This window comes from Chelonoidis abingdonii, chromosome 11, assembly GCF_003597395.2.
Source record: "Chelonoidis abingdonii isolate Lonesome George chromosome 11, CheloAbing_2.0, whole genome shotgun sequence".
In the NCBI taxonomy this organism is placed as follows: domain Eukaryota; kingdom Metazoa; phylum Chordata; order Testudines; family Testudinidae; genus Chelonoidis; species Chelonoidis abingdonii.
In genome coordinates, this window is record NC_133779.1 from 43,473,799 (window position 1) to 43,496,079 (window position 22,281).

General features: G+C 41.1%; 1 protein-coding gene across 7 annotated transcripts in view; it reads left to right on the forward strand.

Annotated features, from left to right (window-relative positions):
* Positions 1-1,638: 1,638 nt before the first annotated feature.
* EPS15L1 (epidermal growth factor receptor pathway substrate 15 like 1) overlaps positions 1,639-22,281 on the forward strand; it is a 77,684-nt gene continuing 57,041 nt past the window's right edge. For 5 of the 7 annotated variants that reach the window (XM_032777526.2, XM_032777529.2, XM_032777527.2 and 2 more), the window contains exons 1-10: positions 1,639-1,696; positions 12,939-12,980; positions 13,176-13,265; positions 14,635-14,682; positions 16,376-16,471; positions 16,854-16,916; positions 18,116-18,241; positions 19,618-19,677; positions 20,075-20,311; positions 20,952-21,109. In XM_032777526.2, the coding sequence (XP_032633417.1) occupies positions 1,667-1,696; positions 12,939-12,980; positions 13,176-13,265; positions 14,635-14,682; positions 16,376-16,471; positions 16,854-16,916; positions 18,116-18,241; positions 19,618-19,677; positions 20,075-20,311; positions 20,952-21,109 (950 nt within the window). In that variant the 5' untranslated portion in view covers positions 1,639-1,666. Of the gene's footprint in view, positions 1,697-12,938; positions 12,981-13,175; positions 13,266-14,634; positions 14,683-16,375; positions 16,472-16,853; positions 16,917-18,115; positions 18,242-19,617; positions 19,678-20,074; positions 20,312-20,951; positions 21,110-22,281 lie in introns of those variants that run through there. The other 2 variants (XM_075070977.1, XM_075070979.1) reach the window with 2 other exon arrangements.

A 22,281-nucleotide genomic window follows, 5' to 3' on the forward strand; every position in this document is an offset into this window, starting at 1 on the left:
GAGTTTGGTAACTAAATTATCCAAACATTTCAGCACTATTGAGTATGCTCCAGCTCAGGGATTAGCAGGATTTCTGTAATTGCTGCTCCTTGACTGTTGTAGGCTTCTGTGATAGAGGAACAGAGAGATTCTCTTCTGTGCATTCAGTGCTCCCCCTACTGGTACCCAGGCAGCATGAAGGAGAAAGTTGCTTGGTTCTAATAGAGAAGTGACAAGAGCAGTACTCATCTGATGGGCGGGACAGGAAATAACAGAGGGTGGTAGATCTGGACAAGGAGCTTGAAGGGGGACTGGTGAGGCAATGAAACTGGGAACCAAGGGGGAAAGAATGCAGACAGATTGAACCTGGAGCCAGCAGAGAAGAGTGGGACTGGGAGTGAGAATGGGTTGGGGGAAGACTGAGACCAGATGTGAAGCCTCCTGATGGAAAATGAACTGGCTGACAAGACTGAGGCAAGGAGACAGGGATTGAGAAGTGGAGTGGGGGGATGACTGTGATTTTGATGAGAGCAGAGTAGGGGACTAGGTCTAGCTGGCCAAGGGACTATGATGAGGTGACTGAGAGATGGAGAGAAGGACTGGCTAGGCAAGGAGACAGTCATGGGAATGAGGCAGCAGCACTCACACAAGTTCTGGGGGGTGGGGGATGGTAGATGCAATCTTAAATGTTCTTTTAATTATGTGTGTGTGAGAGAGATGTTTGGCTGTCTCTTTTGTGCGTTTTATTTTTTTTTTTGCCTCTAGTATGTTGCTGACACAATGACTAGAAAAACAGAAGTCTCTGCAGTGACCATTAACTTGTTTTACCATACTTTGAATATAGTTACAAGTGTCTTTAGACACAAGCCCTGGAGTCCCTCCCAGAGACAGGAGTCTTAATACCTGGTCACCTGTTCTGTCAATTAGACTACATTGCCTTTTAAAGGTTTATGGTGTTTAAAAGTGACTGGAGAAGAAAAAGCTGATAGGACTTTCTAGTACATAAAACCCCTTGAATTAAAAAAAAATCTCATCAGTTAATATATGAATAAAGTTACTAACACCCCAGTTTTATGTGATTTGTAGAACCTGATTAAGCTAAAATTTAGAAGTGTAAGGAGGCTTAACCTACCCTAACATATTTTTGAAAAGTGCCTCCAGGGGCATATTAACAAATTGAGCTTTTGTGTGTGAATTTCATGTTATCAGTGGAAATATATTTTAACAAACGTGCCAATTTACTGTTAGCACAACCACCTGTTTAGTTAATCTTAACTCTGTCCTAGTGTATTCCATGAAGTAAATATATTCTCTCGGAACTGAAGGTGGAGACTGGAAATCACGTTTCCTGCCTGTTACTCTTGGCTCTGCAATTGACCTTGGGCAAGCCCGTTTCCCCAATGGTTTGTACAAATGGGGATAATGATGGGATATTGTAAAATGTTTTTGACACCCTCAGATAAAAGCAGCTACGATCCCATTGTTACGGAGTTGCACAGCATTGTAGCGGGACCTCCTAGTCCTCTCACCTGCACATCGAGTCCTCCCGGCGAGGTCTCAGGACTCCGGGTGAAGCAAGAAGAGGCCCACCCAGTTCCCTGCGGTGCCTGGCAGGGCCCGCTGATCCCTTCCCCCTTCCTCCGGCGGCGACCGCCCCGCCCCGCCGGAGTCAGTCAGTGGGAGGAAGATGGCGGCGCTCATTCCACACAGCCAGCAGGTACCCGGCCTGGCCTGGGCCAGAGGCTCCACTAATTGCGGTCGGGGGTTGGACCCCGCCGGGGGAGAGCCCTGGCCAGGGGGACAGGCCTCTGGGTGGCAGCCTAGAACCGGCGAATTAAACCGGCTTATGGCGCGAGAGAAGAAGCTGGGTGTGGGAAGCTGGGCCCCATCTGGCGCTGGCGGGTCAGTGCTCGGAGGGGGGCAAGCCCCTAGCTCCCCTCAGCAGCCGGGGCAGGGGAGCATTTGGGGAGGGGGCCGGCTGATGGCGAGTCTTTGAGCCCCTTTCCCAGCAGCAGTCTCTGAGGTGGAATCTCAGGGAGGGAGGACGGATGCTCGCTTCCTCGTTGGGATGAAGATGGTTGATGTTCCTTTTTTTCCCCAGCCAAGCTGTAGGGCCTGGTATTGAACTACTGTAGTGGAAGGGGCAGCATCATCTTGTGGTGAAAGGCCCTGGACTAGGCCTCAGGACACTTTGATTCAGTTCTCAGCTCTGTTGTAGACTCCTGGGGTAACCTTACTTAAGTCAGTTCATTTCTTTATGGATTGGTTTCCCCATTTGTACGATGGAACTAATACTGCCTAGTGCACAGGGATGTTGTGAGAAGTTTTTTTTTTTAATCTTGGAAAGGTGCTTGCATACTGTTGTGATGGAAATGGGGGGGTAAGAAGTACAGTAGAACCTCTGAGTTATGAACTGACAGTCAGCCACGTGCTTCATTTTGAACTTGAAGTACACAATCAGGCAGCAGTGGAGGCCCCCCCCCGTTACTGTGTTAAATGTAAACTACTAAAAAAAAAAAAGTGAAAGTAGCTTTTTTCTTCCACATAGTAAAGTTTCAAACCTATATTAAGTCAATGTTCAGTTGTAAACTTTTGAAAGAACAACCATAATGTTTTGTTCAGAGTTACTAACATTTCAGAGTTACCAGCAATCTCCATTCGGATGTTCCATAACTGAGGTTCTACTGTATCGTAGTTGATGGAAGCTGATGACACACACTTGAAAGGCTCATTTCTTCTTACTCCTTATTAGCAAAGATTGAGTGAGGAGAGTGGGATAATCAGGATTCTGCAGTTGAAAGATCCTGAACAATTTGGACACATTTTATTTTTAATGCTTGTCATTATCATAGGAATGTATAGCCAGAAGGGTCCTCTAGAAGTCATCAAGTACAACCCCCTGCACTGTGGCAGGACCGACTAAACCTAGACAATCCCTGACACATATTTGTCCAACCTGTTTTTAAAAAACTTGCAATGATGGGAATTCCACCAACTCCCATGGAAGGCTATTCCAGAGCTTAACTCCCTTATTGGGAAAAACCTTTTTAACTGTAATCTAACTGAAATCTCTGCTGCTGCAAATGAAGCCAATTACTTTTGTCCCTACCTTTGGTGAACATAGGGAACAGTTGATCACCATCCTCTTTATAACAGCTCTGAACATATTTTAAACCCATCTGGTTTCCTTCCCTCCCCCCCACTTCTTTTCTAAAGACTAATCATGCCCAGTGTTTTGTTTCTTTAAAAACGTTTCCTCATAGAACAGGTTCTCAGCCTTTTATAATTGTTGTTGCCTTCTCCTCTGAACTAGTTCAGTTTTGTCCATGTCTGTTCTAAGGTGCAGTACCTAGAATTGGACACAGTATTCCACTGAGGCCCGATAGGGGGGACAGTTGTCTCTCAGGTCTTACATGACACTCCTGTAAATACATCCAAGAATAGTTATCCTTTTTTGAAACTGCATCACATGGTTGATTCATATTCTGTTTGTGATCCACTAAAACTCCAGATCCTCACCCATGCTCCTGGAGTTCTCAAAGATAACTGGTAACAGTTCCAATATTGTATCAGCTGGTTTCTTAAGTACCCAAGGATGAATTGCGTCAGGCCCTGCTGACTTCAGTACATCTCACTTAACTAAATATTCTTTAACCTGTTGTTTACCTATTTTGGCTTGCATTCCTTCCCCCTTATTGTTAATATTAATTGTGTTGAGTATCTGGTCACCATTAGCTTTTTTAGTAAAGACAAAAGTTAAATTGGCATTAAACACCTCAGCTTTCTTGTTGTCATCATTTTTAACTTCTTAGCTCTCCTTCTCTGCAAAATAGAGAACCTATGCTTTGATTCATCTTTCTCTTGTTCCTTATGTATTTAAAGAACCCTCTTCTGACTGCCTTTTTCTACATGTAACTCATTTTGTGCCTTAGCCTTTCTAATTTTGTTCCTACATGCTTGTGCTATTCCTTTGTACTCCTCCTTAGTAATTTTTCCATGTTTCAACTTTATGTAGGATTCCTTTTTGATTGTCAGATCATTAAAGTGTTCCTGAGAGCCATAGTGGCCTCTCACTAGTCTTCCTGTCTTTCCTTTGCCTCAGACTAGTTTGGAGTTATGCCTTTAATATTTTCTCCTTGAGAAACTCCCAGCCATCCTGAATTCTCCCCCCCCTTCCCCCCCTGGGCCATGGATCTTACCTACCAGTTCTCTGAGTTTGTTAAAGTGGGAGGAGTTTTTTTTAAGTTCCATGACCTTATTTCACTGCTCTCACTCCTTCCTTTCCTTAGAATCCTGAAGTCTATTTCATGATCACTTTCACCCAAATTACCTTTCACTTTCAGATTTTCTACCAATTTCTCCATATTGGTCAAAATCAAGTCTAAAAGGGCTGTCCCCTGGTTACTTCCACCTCTTTCTGGAACAAAAATGTGTCCCCAATACATTCCAACAACTGCATTACTTTTCTAACAGACGTCTGGGTAAAGGCCCCCATTACTTCCTGGTCTTATGCTTTGGATATTGGTTTGTTTTATACATGCCTTAACCACCACCTCTTCTTGATTTGATGGTCTGTAGTAGACCCTTACCTTGACACTTGCCATTATATGCTTACCTAAATTCTTCAATAATGGCAGCAATACTTGGTGCTTACATAGTCCTTTACCTCTGCAAAGTGCTTTGCAGACATTATCTAACTGATTTCCTATGAGGGGATAAATCTACCCAAAATCTTTAAAGTGAAACCCTGTCTTCACCACTTGCAATAAATCAGTCCTGTACACCTCTACCTCGATATAACGCTATCGTCAGGAGCCAAAAAATCTTAGCACATTATACATGAAACCATGTTATATCGAACTTGCTTTGATCCACCAGAGTGCGCAGCCCTGTCCCCCTGGAGCACTGCTTTACCGCGTTATATCTAAATTTGTGTTACATTGGGTCACGTTATATCGAGGTAGAGGTGTATTTAGAAAGACGACTGTCAATCTTCCAAGTGTATTTGAATATTTATAGGCAAATCTGATCTAGATTTCAAATGAGGAAGGCACTAGATATTAACCACGTTACACATTCCTGGTATTTGTTAGCAAGGTTTACAGTTAAGTGGGGAGCTCCAGAACCCAAATAAGTAACTAATAAAATGTTCCTACTTTATACTAGTTATATATTTATTAAGTCTCTTTTCCCCCAAATCCCGAGCTCAGGGTTCTATCTTCTCTTGCAGTTTGTGAGACTTCACTTGGATACATAGATCCATGCTGTCTTTGCAACATAAAACCTTCTGGCTTCATATACATTTCAGAAAATATTAAAAGCTTTCTATTTCACTTTTAAATTTCACCCCTGAAATGCCTGTTCTCTTGTATAGAGCTTTAAAAGCTCAAGCAACTTGCTGAATTGGGGTTTTGATATAAAGTCAAGTAACTCCTTGCTCTCTTGAAGTCTTTGACAAGTTGTGTGTAATTATCATTGTGGAAGAAACACATCTAGTTACTTTGAATCTGTTCAGAAGTCAGACATTTGCAAAATAATTGTTACTGTTTTTACACAACTTACTGTGCCATAAAACTTAAATGTGCCATGTACTGACCATGAGTAATAAATTTTAAAATACCCACCATATTTTGCACTGCTTTTAAGAATGCCAGAGTGAAACTCCAGTGGAGTTGTCTTCAAAAAGTAGTATCAAAATGCTCAGAATAATTACTTTAGACGCATTTTAGCATTCTAAAGAAATTATGTGGGTCTTTTTTTATCATACTCTAAGTAGTTATGTTTCCACAGTGTTTCATATAATTTGTTGTACAACACAATTTGCCAAGTGCCTTGTTATGGGAGTGTGTTGCTATCTAACCCTTTTTTGGGCACAGATCAGAGCCCTATTTGGCCCCAAATATGTTTTTCACTGTTGCTAATTTGTATTCTTGCTAAGTTTCTAGCAAAGAAAGAATTCCAAAGTTGGCTGTGGTTGCAATGAGGCTGTAGTCACACATACCCCGGATGGATAAAACAGAATTTTTAAGTGAAAGATGGCAAGCATTCTGTCTTTTATTTATTAATTCTAAACAAAATATACAAAGGAAGCAAAGGACTGTCTTTGTGGGTGCACTTTGCTTTCATGATTTTGCTTAAACTTTAGGAATTTTTTTCAATAATTACCCTAATTTTGTGATAGAAAGCATTTCTGATCTGATAAACAGTATGGCTGACAAGCATCTAAAAGAAAACCCACAAGTGTGTAAATATTATACTAGATGTTTTCATGATATGTACGGATGTTTACAATTTAAATTTGTGATTAGACTCTGGTCTTTCATATCAAGCTACCATTTGTGATATCTTAGACTTCAGAGGGGAACATTTTTTCTTTCATAGAAGTTGGTAGTTATAGTGCTTGCTAAAGACTCATCTAATAAAGTAGGTACAACAGTTTTACAATGGATTGATAAAATGTACCCCATATGGCACATCTCGGATATTTACCATACTAGAAATCCTGCTTTTATATGGTTAGTTGCACGTCTCCTTTGATGTTTGGGAGATTTGTTGTTCTAAGTTCTCTTGGTATTATCTATTTTTATGCAATTTGTACATGTTTCTGAAAGACTAGGTCTTCTTGCTGTGGACAGGATATAGTTCTTTCTTTCAACATTGATACATTTTCTAAATAGTTAGTTAGCAGTGTTGGGTAGTTTCCTTGGAAAAGATTTCAGAGAGAGTATGTGTGTAAAAACTCACCGAAGTGGAATAAAAAAGAATGGGGGGGAAAAACAGATGTAATAATTTAAGTATCTTTACATGGAGGCATCCAGAATAAGACTGGGCATAAGTGACTGTAAACATTTAAATAATGACTCAAATGGGCTGTATTATTTTTTGTTTATACAGAATGCAAAAATGTGAGGTGCTTGTAATATATCAGTAATGTTCCCAGTAAATGAAGGTTTGTTCCATTGTACCTTCTGTTTTATACAGTCTAAGGTTCCAGTTCTGCAAATCAACATTTGCTTGATTTTAAGCATGTGAATAATCACATTAATTTTAACTCAGCAGGACTTGCTTGTGTTTAAAGTTAAGCATGTACGTGAGTGTTCACAGGCTCAGGGCCTAAAAGCATGTCTATAAAATCAAATCTCAATGCTATATCAAAACAGGAAGTGGTGGTGATATCCTTTGATAAATTTAATTATGTATATTTTACCTCACCAGCACTCTGCCAACTATTTAATCTCCCCTGGGATTTCTACTAGCTTGCCGAAGATAAAAATCAACATGACACAGACCATTTCCATCTTTCCCCAAATATGCACAGACACCCCCAAAAATGGTCAAAGTGAAGGATGAGCAATATTCAGTTGCGTACCAATCAGAACTCAGAAAGGGAATGGTGTATTATTGGAAAGCCAGGATTCTTTCCTTCCTAATGGTACATCCAGCACATGCTTCTAATTCTGTTAAGACACAAGATGTATGTGCACGTGCGCACACCCACACATGTAAATATTATAGGTGGAGCTAGAAGCTCCACCTGTACTTCAGTTAGCCTGACACTTCTTCTTGTAAGACCCTGTTTTCAGTTGCCTATATCTTTGCCAATTTTTAACTACTTGGGTTAGAATTTCCCAAGTCAAGTATCTGTCTCAGCCTTCATATTTTAAGAAAGTTTTAACAAAAATGGTCGAGCCATTTCTGAGGAAAATACTTGGGGGGGAGTCATTTTGCCCTTGATTATATTGAAAAAAACAAACCCACAATCTTAACTGTTTTCTTGAGAAGCTATAGTCCTAGTATGCCTCCGTGTTTTAGAGCAGGAACTTGACATTTTGGCAGGGGGTTGCCTTTGTGTCAGGGATGAAACTTTTGCTATTCTCGTGGGGGAAAATAAAAGCCCAAGTTTGGACATCTTATAAGACTCTGGAAAAAAAAATCTAAGTTTGCACATGTGCAATAGAGAGTGGCCTCTAGATTCTCTGAAGATTCTGCCTGTACGAAGCATGCTCCAACCCAGGATTACATGGGCTGAGCAGGACTTTCCTGCCAATTGTTGCAGATCACTATGTCACAGAACCCAGAATATGGAGACTCTCTCTCTTGTTCTTTCAGTGTTCCCTCTGGGGAACAGGCACTCAGGCAGCATAGAGGAGGAAACGGTTTGATTAGAATACAGAGAGAATAAGCCAGACCTACGAAGGAGGACAGGTGTGGCAGAGGGAGCAGACTGGGACAAAGAGCCTGGCAAGGGGAAGATATAGAATTGTGACCTAAGAGGAGGAGAACTGGGAGCTGAATTGGACTGGGACTGTGAGGGCAAGGAGGCTGGCCCTGTTTGACAGAGGAGAGGGAGACTGGCACTGTCTGGGCAATGAGCCTGGGGAGGGAGGACTCACTAGGACAGCCCAGAGGGAAGATGTGGACTAGCATGGAGCCTGGGACAAGAAGCTGATGGGAGAGTGTGGAGAGGACGTGACAATGCGTTAGGCTTGAGGGAACAGGAACAGAAGGGTCAGTCCCCTCCACAATTTGGAATAAACCAAAGATTATTAGTCTCGCTGTTCCTCTGTGGTCATAAATTTTTGTGGAAACCCCTTTGCAAAATGGGTCTTATCCTCTACTAGTGACAGATCCATGAAGAGGATGTCAATTTATTAATGCTATCACTTTCTCTGTTACCTTAAATGGCAGAGGTCTGTGGTATGCATCTCAAGGTTTCAGCCCTACTGGATCCGTGAGGGTGCTAGTTATGATTCCACATGATGGAATTTCTGGTTTTTCAGTTTGGTTTTTTTGAACACCTACATAATTACAAACACATGCATATCCATGGGGGGAGGGGAGGGGGAACTAAGATTGCAGAGGTAATTTAATTCTAGCTTTTCCTAACTTTTGAGTGTATATCATATCATACTTTTAATGTAGTTTGTATGTGATGTGCATGTACAACATACAAATAAAATAGGGATTGCATAATCAAGAAATACAGCTGTGAATTTAATCACTTTGAACATGTCAGCATGCACTATTACATTTTGCTCTGGTGAAAACTTGGTGTTGTGATGAAAACTTGTCTACAACTGTCACTGGACAGGCTGTTTGGAGAAAGCAGATATAGTTTAAAGAGAAAAGGCACAACACACCATAGATCTGATTTGAATGATAGCATTTTAAACATTGCATAATTTAAGTGTGTGGGAATTTCTCTATATAAATTGCTATTTTAAAATTTTGCACGCATTGACTGTTTTCATTTTTAAATGGTTAATGTACCCAGGGATGGGGGATGGGGCTGTTTTGCTCCAGACACAGTTTTTCCTCAGTTTCTATATTGTGCTCTATTCATTGTAACCTCTACAAACTTCTGCCCAAATAAAATGTTCCATCTCTTGTGTGTGAGGCTGTGAAACAAACTTTTTTATTGTTTTGATCTATTCAGCCAGAAGTCTGGGAAACTAGATAGTTATTCCCCAGTTATTTGACTGTAACGGGGTCACACTCACCTCTCGTGAGCACCCTTTGGCTGAGTGCATGTGGCTGCTCTCTCTCTATTTGTGGTGGTCTTCGGTGACTCAGCCCTCCAGCCAAGTCATACACAGTCTGTCTGATAGAGAAAAGCAGCGCAAACTCCTTTCAGGGTACAAGTCCAGCAGCAGCCTCTCTGAGCCTTCTGTGATGTCTCTGTTTGTCCTTGCTCTGGAATAGATCAGTGCCCCAGGACTCCTTCCCTGGAGGCAGTGTCTTTGCCCTCTCTGGGCCTTTCTGTCCCCAGCTCTTCAGCTGGGCCACTACAGTTCCCCTTCTGGGGTCCCTCAAACTCCAGGCCACTTTCTACGGAGGGGGACGCAGCACCAGCCTGTACTCCAGGTCCCAGCCCAGGGATTCTATAGATACCAGCCATTCACAATGTCCCTTTAAATAGACTGGGTTACTGCTATAATTCCCTGAGCTACTTTCCCATGGTTCCCACACATTCTTCATCCTTATCTCAGGGCCTTGTCCTTGTGGAATCCTAGCAGCCAACCTGGAGCACCATCCACTCTCCTCTAGCTCTAACAGGGAACTGAACTCACTCTGGTCCTGCAGCTCTTCTTCTTATACTAACCTGGTTGACCCTGATTGGCTATTTCCCACATAGCCACTCTAGACCTCTCTCACCCTGTCTAGACTACGCGCCGTATCGGCGCGTTAAAATCGATTGCTCGGGGATCGATATATCGCGTCTGATCTGGACGGGATATATCGATCCCAGAGCGCGCTTAGATCGATTCCAGAACTCCACCAAAACAAACGGAGTTCCGGAATCGACATGGCGAGCCGCGCACATCGATCCCGCACGGTGAAGATGGGTAAGTAAATCGATTTTAGATATTCGATTACAGCTATGCTATTCTCGTAGCTGAAATTGCGTATCTAAAATCAATTTTCGCGCGTAGTGTAGACGTGGCCTCTGTTGCCCTTTTCTGGGGCAGGGTGTGGCAGGCCCATAAGCCCTTGTCCACCCCATCACATGACTTTAAGTGTTGGGAAAACTGTGGACAGGGAGAAGCTATACACAGTTTAATATTGTCTGCTGCTTTTGAATAACAATGTTAATGTTAAAAAAAATCTTAACTCTCAAGTCACTAGTGTTACAGTTCTCATAGTAATGTTAATTTGGTTACATTGCATATATTTATTCTAAACTTATGTTTCTGTACCCCAATCCTGCAAAATGGGTCCATGCAGAAAGACTTCTCTAACTCAGGATCAGAGTTAAATATTAATATTAAACTTTATTGTTGAGAGCATTCTGTAAGCACGTAGTGCGGGGATCGGCAACCTTTCAGCAGCGGTGTGCCGAGTCTTTATGTATACACTCTAATTTAAGGCTTTGCGTGCTGGTAATTAATTTTAATGTTTTTTAGGTCTGTCTATAATATATAACCAAATTACTGTTATATGTAAAGTAAACAAGGTTTTCAAAATGTTTGAGAAGCTTTATTTAAAATTAAATTAAAATGCAGATCTTATTAGTTTAGTGTGATCATTGCCCTTGCTTTTCGTTGCTGAGTTTTCCAATGTCTGGTGGCACGTATTTTGATACTTTAAGCTGCACACAGGCTTCTGAGTGATCGGTTGTTAACTGACTGGAACCCCAGATCGGCAGCTGAGGTGAGTGGAGCTGGCGGCTGGTAGGGCTAAGCAGGGCTAGAGGCCTGGACCCTGTTTGGCAGGGGGCCTGTGCTGGAACTCCAACTGGAAGCAGGGCTGGTGCAACCACTAGGCAAACTAGGCGACCGCCTAGGGCGCAAAGATGTGAGGATACCAAAAAGCGGTGCCCAAAATGTCTGGGATGCTCACCTGGGGCCAGCTAAACATGTAACCCTCTTCCCGCTGCTGTGCGAGGGGCACTGCGGCTTTGATCAGCTCTGGGTGACCAGGAAGTGATGTCATTCCTCTTCCGGCGGCACTGCATTGCTCCCTGCTGCTATGGCTCTTCCCCAGGGCCCTCGCCCCTGCTCGGCCCTGTCCGCACTCCCCTGAGCTCTGCAGCAAGGCCGGTCCTGCACTCACCACCAGCAGGGGGATGTGCAGAGACCCAGCTGCACCACCGGTGAGTGCTGGGGGTGGTTCCCCCCGCCTTCCAAGCCAGTCCTGCCCCCCTGGAGGCCTGCCCCCTCATGAAAGCCTGCCCCCCCATCTCATCCCCCCCCAGAGGCCTGGGGCACCACACCCCCACCCCGGTGGGGGGGCTGCGTAGGGCCCCAGAATATCTGGAATGCTCCACCCTGCTTCCAACCAGCCCCTGCTGCCCCTCCTGTCCTGCCTCCAGCCATCCCCACACCCCCTACCCATAGCCAGCCCCACACCCCCTGTCTCCAGCCATCCCCTGCCACACACCCCTGCCTGAAGCCACTAACCCCACACCCCTGTCTGTATCCAACCCCTGCCTCACCCCCATACCCAAAACCAGCCAGCCTGCCAGCCCCTGGCTGGTTATTCATTTATTTTCATTAAATACGTAGACTAAATAATGAAATTAATTAATTTTCAAGCCGAATGTGTATTAATTCTAATGAACAATGCCACATTATGCAGTATTCATTTTTGAAAGTCTATAATAAGTGATGCTCCGGGGGGAGAGGTGGGGGTGCAAGGTGGAAGTTTCACCTAGGGCGCAAAATATCCTTGCACCGGCCCTAACTGGAAGCAAGGTGAGTGGGGCTGCAGCGGGGACCCCGGCTGGCAAGCGGCCAGCAGTCAGAACCCCAGAGCGGTGGCAGGCTGAGTGGGTCAGCCCGCCCAGCTCTGGGGTTTCCATCGCCAGCTCCTCCCAGCTGGGGTCTCACCCCACTGCCAGCCTGGGGGAAGGAACCTCAGGCCAGCAGTGGGCGATGAGTGGGACTGGCGGTGGAAACCCCAGAGCGGTGGCAGGCTGAGCGGTTTAGCCTGCCGCTGCTCTGGGGTTTCGACTGCTGGCTCCTGCCAGCTGCGGTCACAGCCCACTGCCAGTCTGGGGTTCTTTCCCCCAGGTCAGCAGTTAGTGCTGAGTGGGACCAGCGGCGGGACCCCGGCTGGCAAGAGGCAAGCAGCGGGAACCGCAGAGCAACGGTGGGCTGAGTGGCTCAACCCACCCCATGTGCCATCAAAAATTGGCTCTCGTGCCATCTTTGGTATGTATGCCATAGGTTGCCGACCCCTAATGTAGTGTGTCCAGTTAACAATACAGCCAGAACCCTAAGTTTTAGATTCAGAACTTCAAGGTGTTATGATATGGTTACAAATTTATGTTTTTGTATTTTAAATATGTAATATTAGTGATACAGAAATAATCATTTGAATTCATTTGTTTCATATCAGGATGTCCTTTTTTGGCATTCCCTGAAAGTGGAATATATTTGATCATGGTCTATTCTTGCTTTTCTCTCTCTCTCTTTTTTTTTTTTTTAATCCCCCCCCCAACTCTTTTTGCTTTTTAGCTTTCGACTGGGAATCCATTGTATGAGACTTATTACAAACAGGTATGTTTTTAATATATTTTTTTTAATTGTTTTTCCCCTTTCTAAATCTAGTTTCTTGTAGTGTTCCCTCTGTTGTGTGGTAACTGTGTTCTAATATTGCTGTATTATTGGATGGTTAAGGGATAGGAGAATCTCCATTCTCTACTTTTGCTTTTGTAGCTGACATACTTAAGTCACTTAATTTTTGTTTTCCAGGTAGATCCAACATACACAGGGAGAGTTGGGGCTAGTGAAGCTGCACTGTTCCTTAAAAAATCAGGTCTTCCAGACATTATCCTTGGAAAAGTAAGTTAAGTATGTGTGCGTTTATATGGGGACACACATACATTATACAGTATTTTTTCTGTGCATTATGATCACAATTGGTATGAGTGAATGTGGATGTGGTTTGCTAGAGAGTATGTCCAATACAGTGTACCTCTGATTTTTCTGAATTCCAGATTACTTGTAGATTGGTTGTTACTCCCTTGGTTGCACTGACTAAAGCTTTGCTCCTGTGGATATTTTAAGAGCTCCGGAAAGTTTATAACACACAAGATAAAACAGTTCAGTATAAGGAAGATGAAGAGATAGTTAATAATAAGGTCATATAAAGAATTGTTTGAAGAGGGAGCACCTTCTCAATGAGACTGTTCTATGCTCATGAGACAGCATCTTAGAAGGCTCAAAGGTAAGAGTGGGAAGAGGAGACAAAGGGAGTAAGCAGTCAGACAAGATGACTGAGAAGATGTAGGTAGCAGTAAGGGGAACTGGGAACAGAGATATTGAGATATATGAGTGAAGAAAAGGAAACTGAAAATGAAGGGAAGAAACAGGAATCCACCAATGGAGGGATCCAAAGAGGAGGAGATGTGGAGGAGGAAAATGTGGACAGACGGGGGCTGGGAGAGGTGTGATTCCGTGAGGCTGGATGAGATTGTTACAGTAATCAAGGTGGAAGATGGCCAGGGTTTGGATAAAAGTTTTAATGGTGGAGGCTTTGAAGAAAGTGTAGATTCTGAAGATATGTAAAAGAGAAATAACCAGTTAATCACAACATTTATTGGACTACTGGAAGGTGCTTAGATACTGTGATGAAAAGGGTGATATAAGAACTTATTGAGAAAGAAAAAGACTAACTGTGATGAGAAATGAGTTAGATGACAATGATTGATTAGAGATTACACGATAAAGCGAATAGATTTTAAATTACTAATTAAAAAAAAAATATTAGAAAAATCTGTATCTCCTGCTGGGTCATGAGTTCAGGATTATTGGGAGCTCCTCTCTACAACTGCAGGCCAGGGAGTGCAGGAAAATGCTCAATCATTGTTCTGTGTATGTTGGTTGAGATGTGATCTCTAATGCAAGAGACATTCAGATTGTAGGATGTAAGGGCCTGATCCAAAAGTCATTAAAGGTAATGGACAGACTCCCATTGACTTCAATGGAGTTTGCATCTGGTTTTGTGTGAAGGATTTGATTTTAAAAGAGCGAGCATTTTCTTTTTTACATATACTTTTAACAATTTGAGGTTTAAAATTTGTAAAGCAAATTTTGTGGTTCAAATTTTGAAATATAAAACAAACAATTCAAGAACTAATGTTTTCTATTTGAGCTTTCCAATATACATGTATTTTTGTAAGTAATTTTATAATTATTTTTATTTCCACAGATATGGGATTTGGCTGACCCAGAGGGTAAAGGGTACTTGGATAAACAGGTATATAAAATGTGCAGTGAACATGAACATAAATCTGTCATATAACCCTGCACACTTTGGCCTTGATTCAGGAAGGCACCCCGATTTAGGATAGTACTTAAGTTCCATTGACGTTACGCATGTGCTTACATGCTTTACTGCCTTTTTCAGTGCTGCTCATACCCCAGTATGTGTCTACTATTCTAAACTAATGTAATTAAAATGTATAATCTGGAGATATTTCCATTAGTTAATTATAGTTTTCTGTTATTTGAAAAAATAAATGCACATGTGTGACAGGGCGCAGTCCTCTTCTACTGTCTTCTCATTCAAATGGCTCTAATACTCCAGTTTGTAAACACTGACATGTAGTTTATTTGTGTTTATCTCAACAACCACCCTTTATAGTCCCGTGCAGCAACTCTGTTTATAGTGATATGCAAACATCATCCATGCAGAGATCTCCCTTTACCCTGGCCCTGCCTATCCTCTCCTCACCCTTTCTCTTTCTCTCATTTCCTTCTTACACTTCTTTTCTGTGCCTTTTTACTCTTCCAGTTAGTGAATTACTAGCTCCTTAGCTCCCTGAGCTCAGACTGATCTAGTAATTAGCCCCTGCTTCCCTCAATCAGGCCCTTCTCTGGGAAAAACAAATTGGACTTACAGTGACTAGAGTGCTGGTTCGGCTGCTGATTCTCAGCACTCTGTCGCAACTTGTTAAAAATACTCTAGGTATTTGTGGTTAACAAAAATTATGAAAATAAACTAATCAAATACTGTAGCAAATATTGACAATATTTTGATATGCTTAAAGTCCAAGAAATTTAAAAAAAAATTGAAGGTGAACTTCCAAATATTAAGAAAACATTTTAAAGATTATTTAATATCACAAATCACCAACAGACCATTTAAGCTTAAATTACAAATACATACATTAAAATATATTTAAAAATCAGTTTCTCTTTCACTTACTTGCTAGATCTTGAGTTCAGGATTGTGTGTTTCTGTTGCAAAGGCGGAACAGGGAATGCAGCTATGCTGGCAGCTCCTGTGAGTGTTTGTAATGGCATCAGTTTTTGGAAGAGAGTTACAAAACTTGAACTCAGGATTTGACAAATAAATGGATGAAGAATGGCTTTTCAAATTTTGTTTTAAAATGTAATGGCTAAGTCTACCCATATATTATTGTTAATGATTTGGGATATTAAATAGCTTTTGCAGGTTGTGGGGTTTGGGTTTGTTAAAACTTAGTTCATTTTTAAGAAAAAGTGTTTGGCAACAATGGCTTAATTGTGGGAAAGCATTTTTTAGAATGTATACTATTGATTGGGTTTCTTTCCTTAAGCCAAAAAGGCTGTACACAAAGTTGTTGCAAAGTCTCCTTTTCTTTTCTTTAAAGACCCAGCTGTAGAAATATATAAAGGTAGAAATAAATGGAAGGGGTGGGAGTGTGAGAGCAATTAATTTAACATCTCCCCAAATGATTTAGTTGGGGATTGGTCCTGCTCTGAGCAGGGGGTTGGACTAGATGACCTCCTGAGGTCTCTTCCAATCCTGATATTCTGTGAAATGTGGTTTCATCATTTAAGCAATGGTATCTGCATAGTATCATAAAAAACAATATACAGATTATCCTGCTTAAAAACAGTGAGCTAGATTACTTGTTTTTATTAACAGAATGTCCTGCATTTACTTGTTGTGTTTGAATTTGTAGGGTTTCTATGTTGCATTGCGACTTGTGGCATGTGCACAGAATGGCCATGATGTTAACTTGAGCAATCTAAACTTGACTATACCACCTCCTAAATTTGTAAGTGATATTTTAAGTTTAGAACTGAAGCTTAAAATGAAAACTGGGGAAATCTTTTCTACTTTACAAATTACTCTCCTGATAGTTACAGGACATAGATTGTAAGCTCTTTGGGTCAGGGATTGTCTTTTTGATCTGTGATTGTACAGCACCTAGCACAGTGGGGTTCTGGTCAGTGTCTAGGCCCTTAGGTGCTACAGTAATACAAATAAATAATATGACATTTAAAGTTTTTTTTTCTGTTTGGATAAGATATGCAAGAGTTTGTTTTTCTTCTCAGTATAGCAAATGAAATACTTCATATCAATAGCCATCTGTAAAATATTTAAATATTAAAGAGAAAGCTACATATGCATAAACATATTTACTTTTTTCATTTTAGCATGACACTAGCAGTCCCTTATTGATCACACCTCCTTCAACAGAGGCTTACTGGGCTGTTAGGGTAAGTATAGAAGATGGTACATTTGAATCCATTCTTTAAATGTAAATTCTGATTCTGGCAGCTGTGTTTGGTAGATTAATTTTACCAAGACAACATACTTCCCATTTTGGGACACCATCCTTTATTGAAGCAGACGTGAACATTACACAGTACTGAATATGGATTTTTATTTATTTCTATATTTAATATAAGTATTGTGACAAGCCTCTGTCAGCATTTGGTACAGGTCTGTCTCATCTTCTGCGGGGGTTTGGTTCTGTGGTTAGCGCGTAAAAAGTGAAAACCGCATATAGTCAAAATTACATTGAGTTGAATGGCGGGCAGAATCGCCTACGCTACAGAAACAGTATTTAAATTGTTATTTTTCTCTTTTTTTGTTTTTGCCAGCCGCGTAAAGCTGAAATCGCACATGTTAAATGCGTATAAGATGCGACAGACCTCTATAATATTTGTAAGAAGCATTGTCCAGTACATGAGGGTTGTGCTCTAAGATTTGTATCTTCTGCCTAGCTGCCAGAGTCAGAGCAGAAGGCACTTTGAGTTAATGTTTGATCTAAAGAACAATGAAGCACTTCACCAATCCTGTCCCCAAGTATTAGTTTGGAACTTGAACCCACAACCTTCTAAGATTATGATTTCTTTCATGCGTGCTGTTTGTCAAATGAAAACAGTAACTTTTGCTACATATCTTGTATTTATAACTTAATTTTCTAATTTTGTTATAAATGTAAAATAAAATTTCTGCTTGTGTAAAATTTAAATGATCAAATCATTTAAATAGAGGTTTCTAGTTTGTATGTTATGTTATAATGGAGGAAGCAAAATCTTTGGAAGTAACACTTCATAGTAGTGTAAATGATCTCTGAAAGTTTCATAACTTAAAATCTGGGCACCAGTGTGTGAATCAAAATGCTTTGTCTTTCTAGAATACTAGAGAAATGCATATTGTAAACCCAGTCCTGTAATTTCCAGAAAGCTTGTTTTCATACTGAAAAAAATAAGGTCCTAAAGTCTGTTCCATGAGTGTTACATCTAAATACAGCACACTGTTTAGGATTTAGCATACAGGTGTGTGCTGGGAAACTAGGAAGTTAAAATGATAAATTTCTGACCAGTCACTTAGTTTCTTGCAAGATTTAATTTTCGACACTCACACAGGCACACTTTTTTACTTATTCAGGCTATTTCTTACCAACTAGGTGGAAGAAAAAGCAAAGTTTGATGGTATTTTTGAAAGCCTTTTGCCAGTAAACGGTTTACTTTCAGGAGACAAAGTAAAACCAGTACTGATGAACTCAAAGCTGCCTCTTGATATCCTAGGAAGGGTAAGTGTGCGGCAGATTTTCCTAACCATTCTTTAATGTAACTTCTCTTTCTAATGAAATTAAATATGTAATGTAACTGATCATAACAGCATTACTCTAAATGGAAGCAATAGTTCAGATCTAGGCCAAGATTTTTAAAAAATGGCTGCCTAAAGTTACGCTTTCTAAACCATTATTTAGAGACTTAAATAAGTAGTCCATTTAAAAGCAAAACAACAAAAAAAACTTGGCCCTAGGCTGGATCAGCATAATTTGTCTTGTATTCTTTTAAGAGCAAGAACTTTAGTTTAAAAATTACTAAATTGAAAAGCAAGTCAGTTTAAAATGAAAGTGAGTGCCTCTTGGTTAGAAAAGCTGTCCTGACCTAAGCAATAATGCCTTTTAGGGCATTATATTCTACTAGCTTTTTTTTCCTAATTAGGAGCTATTAAACCAACTTTAAATATAAACTCCAACTATCATGCATATACTCTGGAACAGGTTGTTCTGTGAAAGCATCAGTAAACCAGGAGTTTTAAATAGTGTTGCATTGTACTTTTGTTACACATTCTGTGTTATTTTTGAGCAATTGCTTTGAACTTCTGGGGCTCCCCTCATAAATATGTAATACATGCAGTAAATATCCTTATACAGTTTTTCTTTTCTTTTTTTTTTAAACCATATTCCTAGCTATATATACTGTTCTGTGTCAGGGCCAAGTCTGGGCTCCAGCTAGTTCAACATGAGCCCTATCTTTCCTGAAATATGCTTTCATTCTGACCATGAAAGACCACTTCCTTCTTTGCCTTGATGTGAATGAAAAGTAATTGTTTAACCTTGCACTTGAACATTATGCTGCATTTGGTGTTAAAAGGCTTCAGGCTCTGTATTACTATTTCTGTTTTGGTGATGTCTAGGGTCACTCTATATAAATGAAACAGTCCTGCCCCAGATAGCTTACAGTTTAAATAGACAAGACAGATAAAGTGTGGGAAAGGAAACAGCCACAAGAAGATAGAGACTTGCTTAAAGTCACACAGCAGTCTATGCCAGAACTAGGAAATAGAGACCATGACTCCTGCGTCACCATTCTGTCTCCTATCCACTGTACCACTCAGCCTCTCCATCATAATCATATTATTTATGATAACATAGGCTGACGTATAAGTGCTAGAGCAGATGAGACTTTGTATCCTTTTACATCTCTTGTCAGCCCTAAACATGTGCTTTCGTGTATAACTAATATGATCTTCAGAAAATGCACCTCAAATTTCTAGAGGGCATTAACATTCTTAATACAATTAATATTTTCTGACCCACTTATTAACTTATACTCTAACTAATAAAATTTGTTGTAACATGTTCTTCAACTTTAATTTTTGTCTACATTCTGTTAGGTCTGGGATCTCAGTGATATTGACAAGGATGGACACCTGGACAAGGATGAATTTGCTGTGGTAGGTTTTAAATTCTGAATTCATTAAAAGTTTGACAAAGTAATGTGTAGTTATTATTGCTTCCTTGAGCTTAGTCTTGAGCATTGCAAACTCCTTCCTTCTGGCCGCTCATTATTCACACTGCACCCTACTCCAGATCATTCAAATTACAGCCACTAAAATGGTCGTCTTCCTTGAAACTCTCCTCTGACCCTCCCTTGCCCAGAGTATCAAGTTTAAACATTTTGTCCTGCATTCAAAGTCATGTACAACTCTGCTCTGACCTATATCTCTGATCTTGTCTCTTATCATGTTTACCTCCCTCTCCCTAGTATTTTGGACACTTACCATTGGAAACTGTTGTGTGTTTCTCTCTTCATTGGTGTATTACAGATTTTTTTAACTTTTGCCTTTGCAGGCAATGCATTTGGTATATAGAGCTCTTGAGAAGGAGCCAGTTCCCTCAGTATTACCCCCCACACTTATACCACCTTCCAAAAGAAAGAAGACGCCAGTTTTTCCTGGTGCAGTTCCTGTTCTTCCTGCAAGTCCTCCACCTAAAGATAGCCTTCGTTCTACCCCATCCCATGGTAGTGTAAACAGCCTGAATAGCACAGGAAGTTTGTCACCCAAACACAGCATCAAGCAAACACAGGTACAAGTCTCATGTTAATTTTTATATCCTTTGCAATGAACTGTGCAAAATAGTGAAATGACTTTTTGCTGGATCACTTTTCTTCCCGAGGAAAGCACTTTTTTGAGAGAAAGTATTTTATGTTTTGAAAACAAATGATGTCACAGGATGTGGGGAATGCAGAATGTTAAATGGTGAAAATTCTCTTTTAGCCCAAATCTTAGTGGCATGATCAGTAGCTTGGGCTCACAAGAGAGGGAGCTTGTCCCTGCATCAGCGCTAGCAGCAGTATAGGGATGAATCTGCGCCCAGGACTCCAATATGGATCTCCTGAGTTGCAGTGCAGAGCACTGTCAATAAGCACACCAGTCTGGGGTGTTAGTAAGTCTCTATATAAATAGGAAGAATGTACCTAGTTTATGAACATTCTGTTTCTCAGTATTTGTGAGATGCTCACATACAGTATTAATCTTGATATGTGACTGAAGGGAAGGGAAATATCAGTGAACTGTTTATAGGCTTGATCCTACAATACGTTGTGCACCCCTCAGTTTGTGTTGACATTGAGGGTACTCAGCATTATGCACAAGTGAGCCCTCAGTGTATTAATAAAGATTATATTTGGGTTTTGCTAACGTAACAAAACCTTTTTGTTTTTCAGCCATCTGTGAATTGGGTGGTACCAATGTCTGATAAGGTGCGATACGATGAAATTTTCTTAAAAACTGATATGGACATGGATGGCTATGTGAGTGGCCAAGAAGTGAAGGATATTTTTATGCACTCAGGCCTGTCTCAAAATCTTCTAGCACATATATGGTAAGACTTCATCATTAGTTGTTGTTTTGATTTTGCTTTGGTTTGATTTTTTTTTTTTTCAGCTAGTTGACTCTAGGAAATAGCATTTTTCATCCAGAAATGTGATACTTGCAATTCCCTTGTTAACTGCCACTGCTACTCTTCTTCATAGCTGTAGGGCTTCTTTTACCATCCTATCTCAACAACATTGCATACATTTATAAGTAAGGATAAAGTCTCTCAAGGAGAACAACTAAATCAATTTTCTTCCCTTCCTCTCATGTTCAGATTAAAGTTGTTTATTTGATGGGGTAACAAGCCTTATGGATGGGGGTAATCAGATGTGATATATCTTGACTTTAGTAAAACTTTTGATACTATCTCACATAACCTTCTCGTAAACAAACTAGAGAAATGTAACTTGGATGAACCTACTATAAGGTGGGTGCACAAGTGGTTGGAAAACCATACTCAGAGTAGTTATCATGGTTCACAATCAAGGTGGAAGGACATATTGAGTAGGATCCTGGAGGGATCTGTCCTGTGTCCAGTTCTATTCAGTATCTTCATAAAGGATTTGGATAATGGCAAAGAGAGTACACTTGTTAAATTTGGGAATAATACCAAGCTGGGAGGGGTTCCAATTGCTTTGGAAGACAGGATTAGAATTAAAAATGATTTTAACAAACTGGATAAATGTCTGAATTAAATAGGATGAATTCAGTAAGGAGAAATGCAAACTACTACACTTAGGAAGGAATAATCAACTGCACAAATACAAATGGGAAATGACTGGCTAGGAAGGAGTACTGCAGAAAAAGATGGGGGGTTATAGTGGGTCACAAACTAACATGAGTCAACAATGAAATACTGTTGCAAAAAAGCAAAAGTCATTCTGAGATGTATTAGTAGGAGTGTTATCAGGGCCGGTGCAAGGATGTTTCGTGCCCTAGGCGAAACTTCCACCTTGCGCCCCCCGGCCCTGAGGCGCCCCCCCTCCGTGGCAGCTTTCCACCCTCTGCCCTGGGGCACCCTCCCCCGCCCCAGCTCACCCCTGCTCTGCGCACGAGCACCCCGAGCACGCCGTGGCTGCTTCACTTCTCTCTCCTCCCAGGCTTGTGGTGCCAATCAGCTTAGGTGCTGAAAGCCTGGGAGGTGAGAGAAGTGAAGCAGCTACAGTGTGGTCGGGGAGG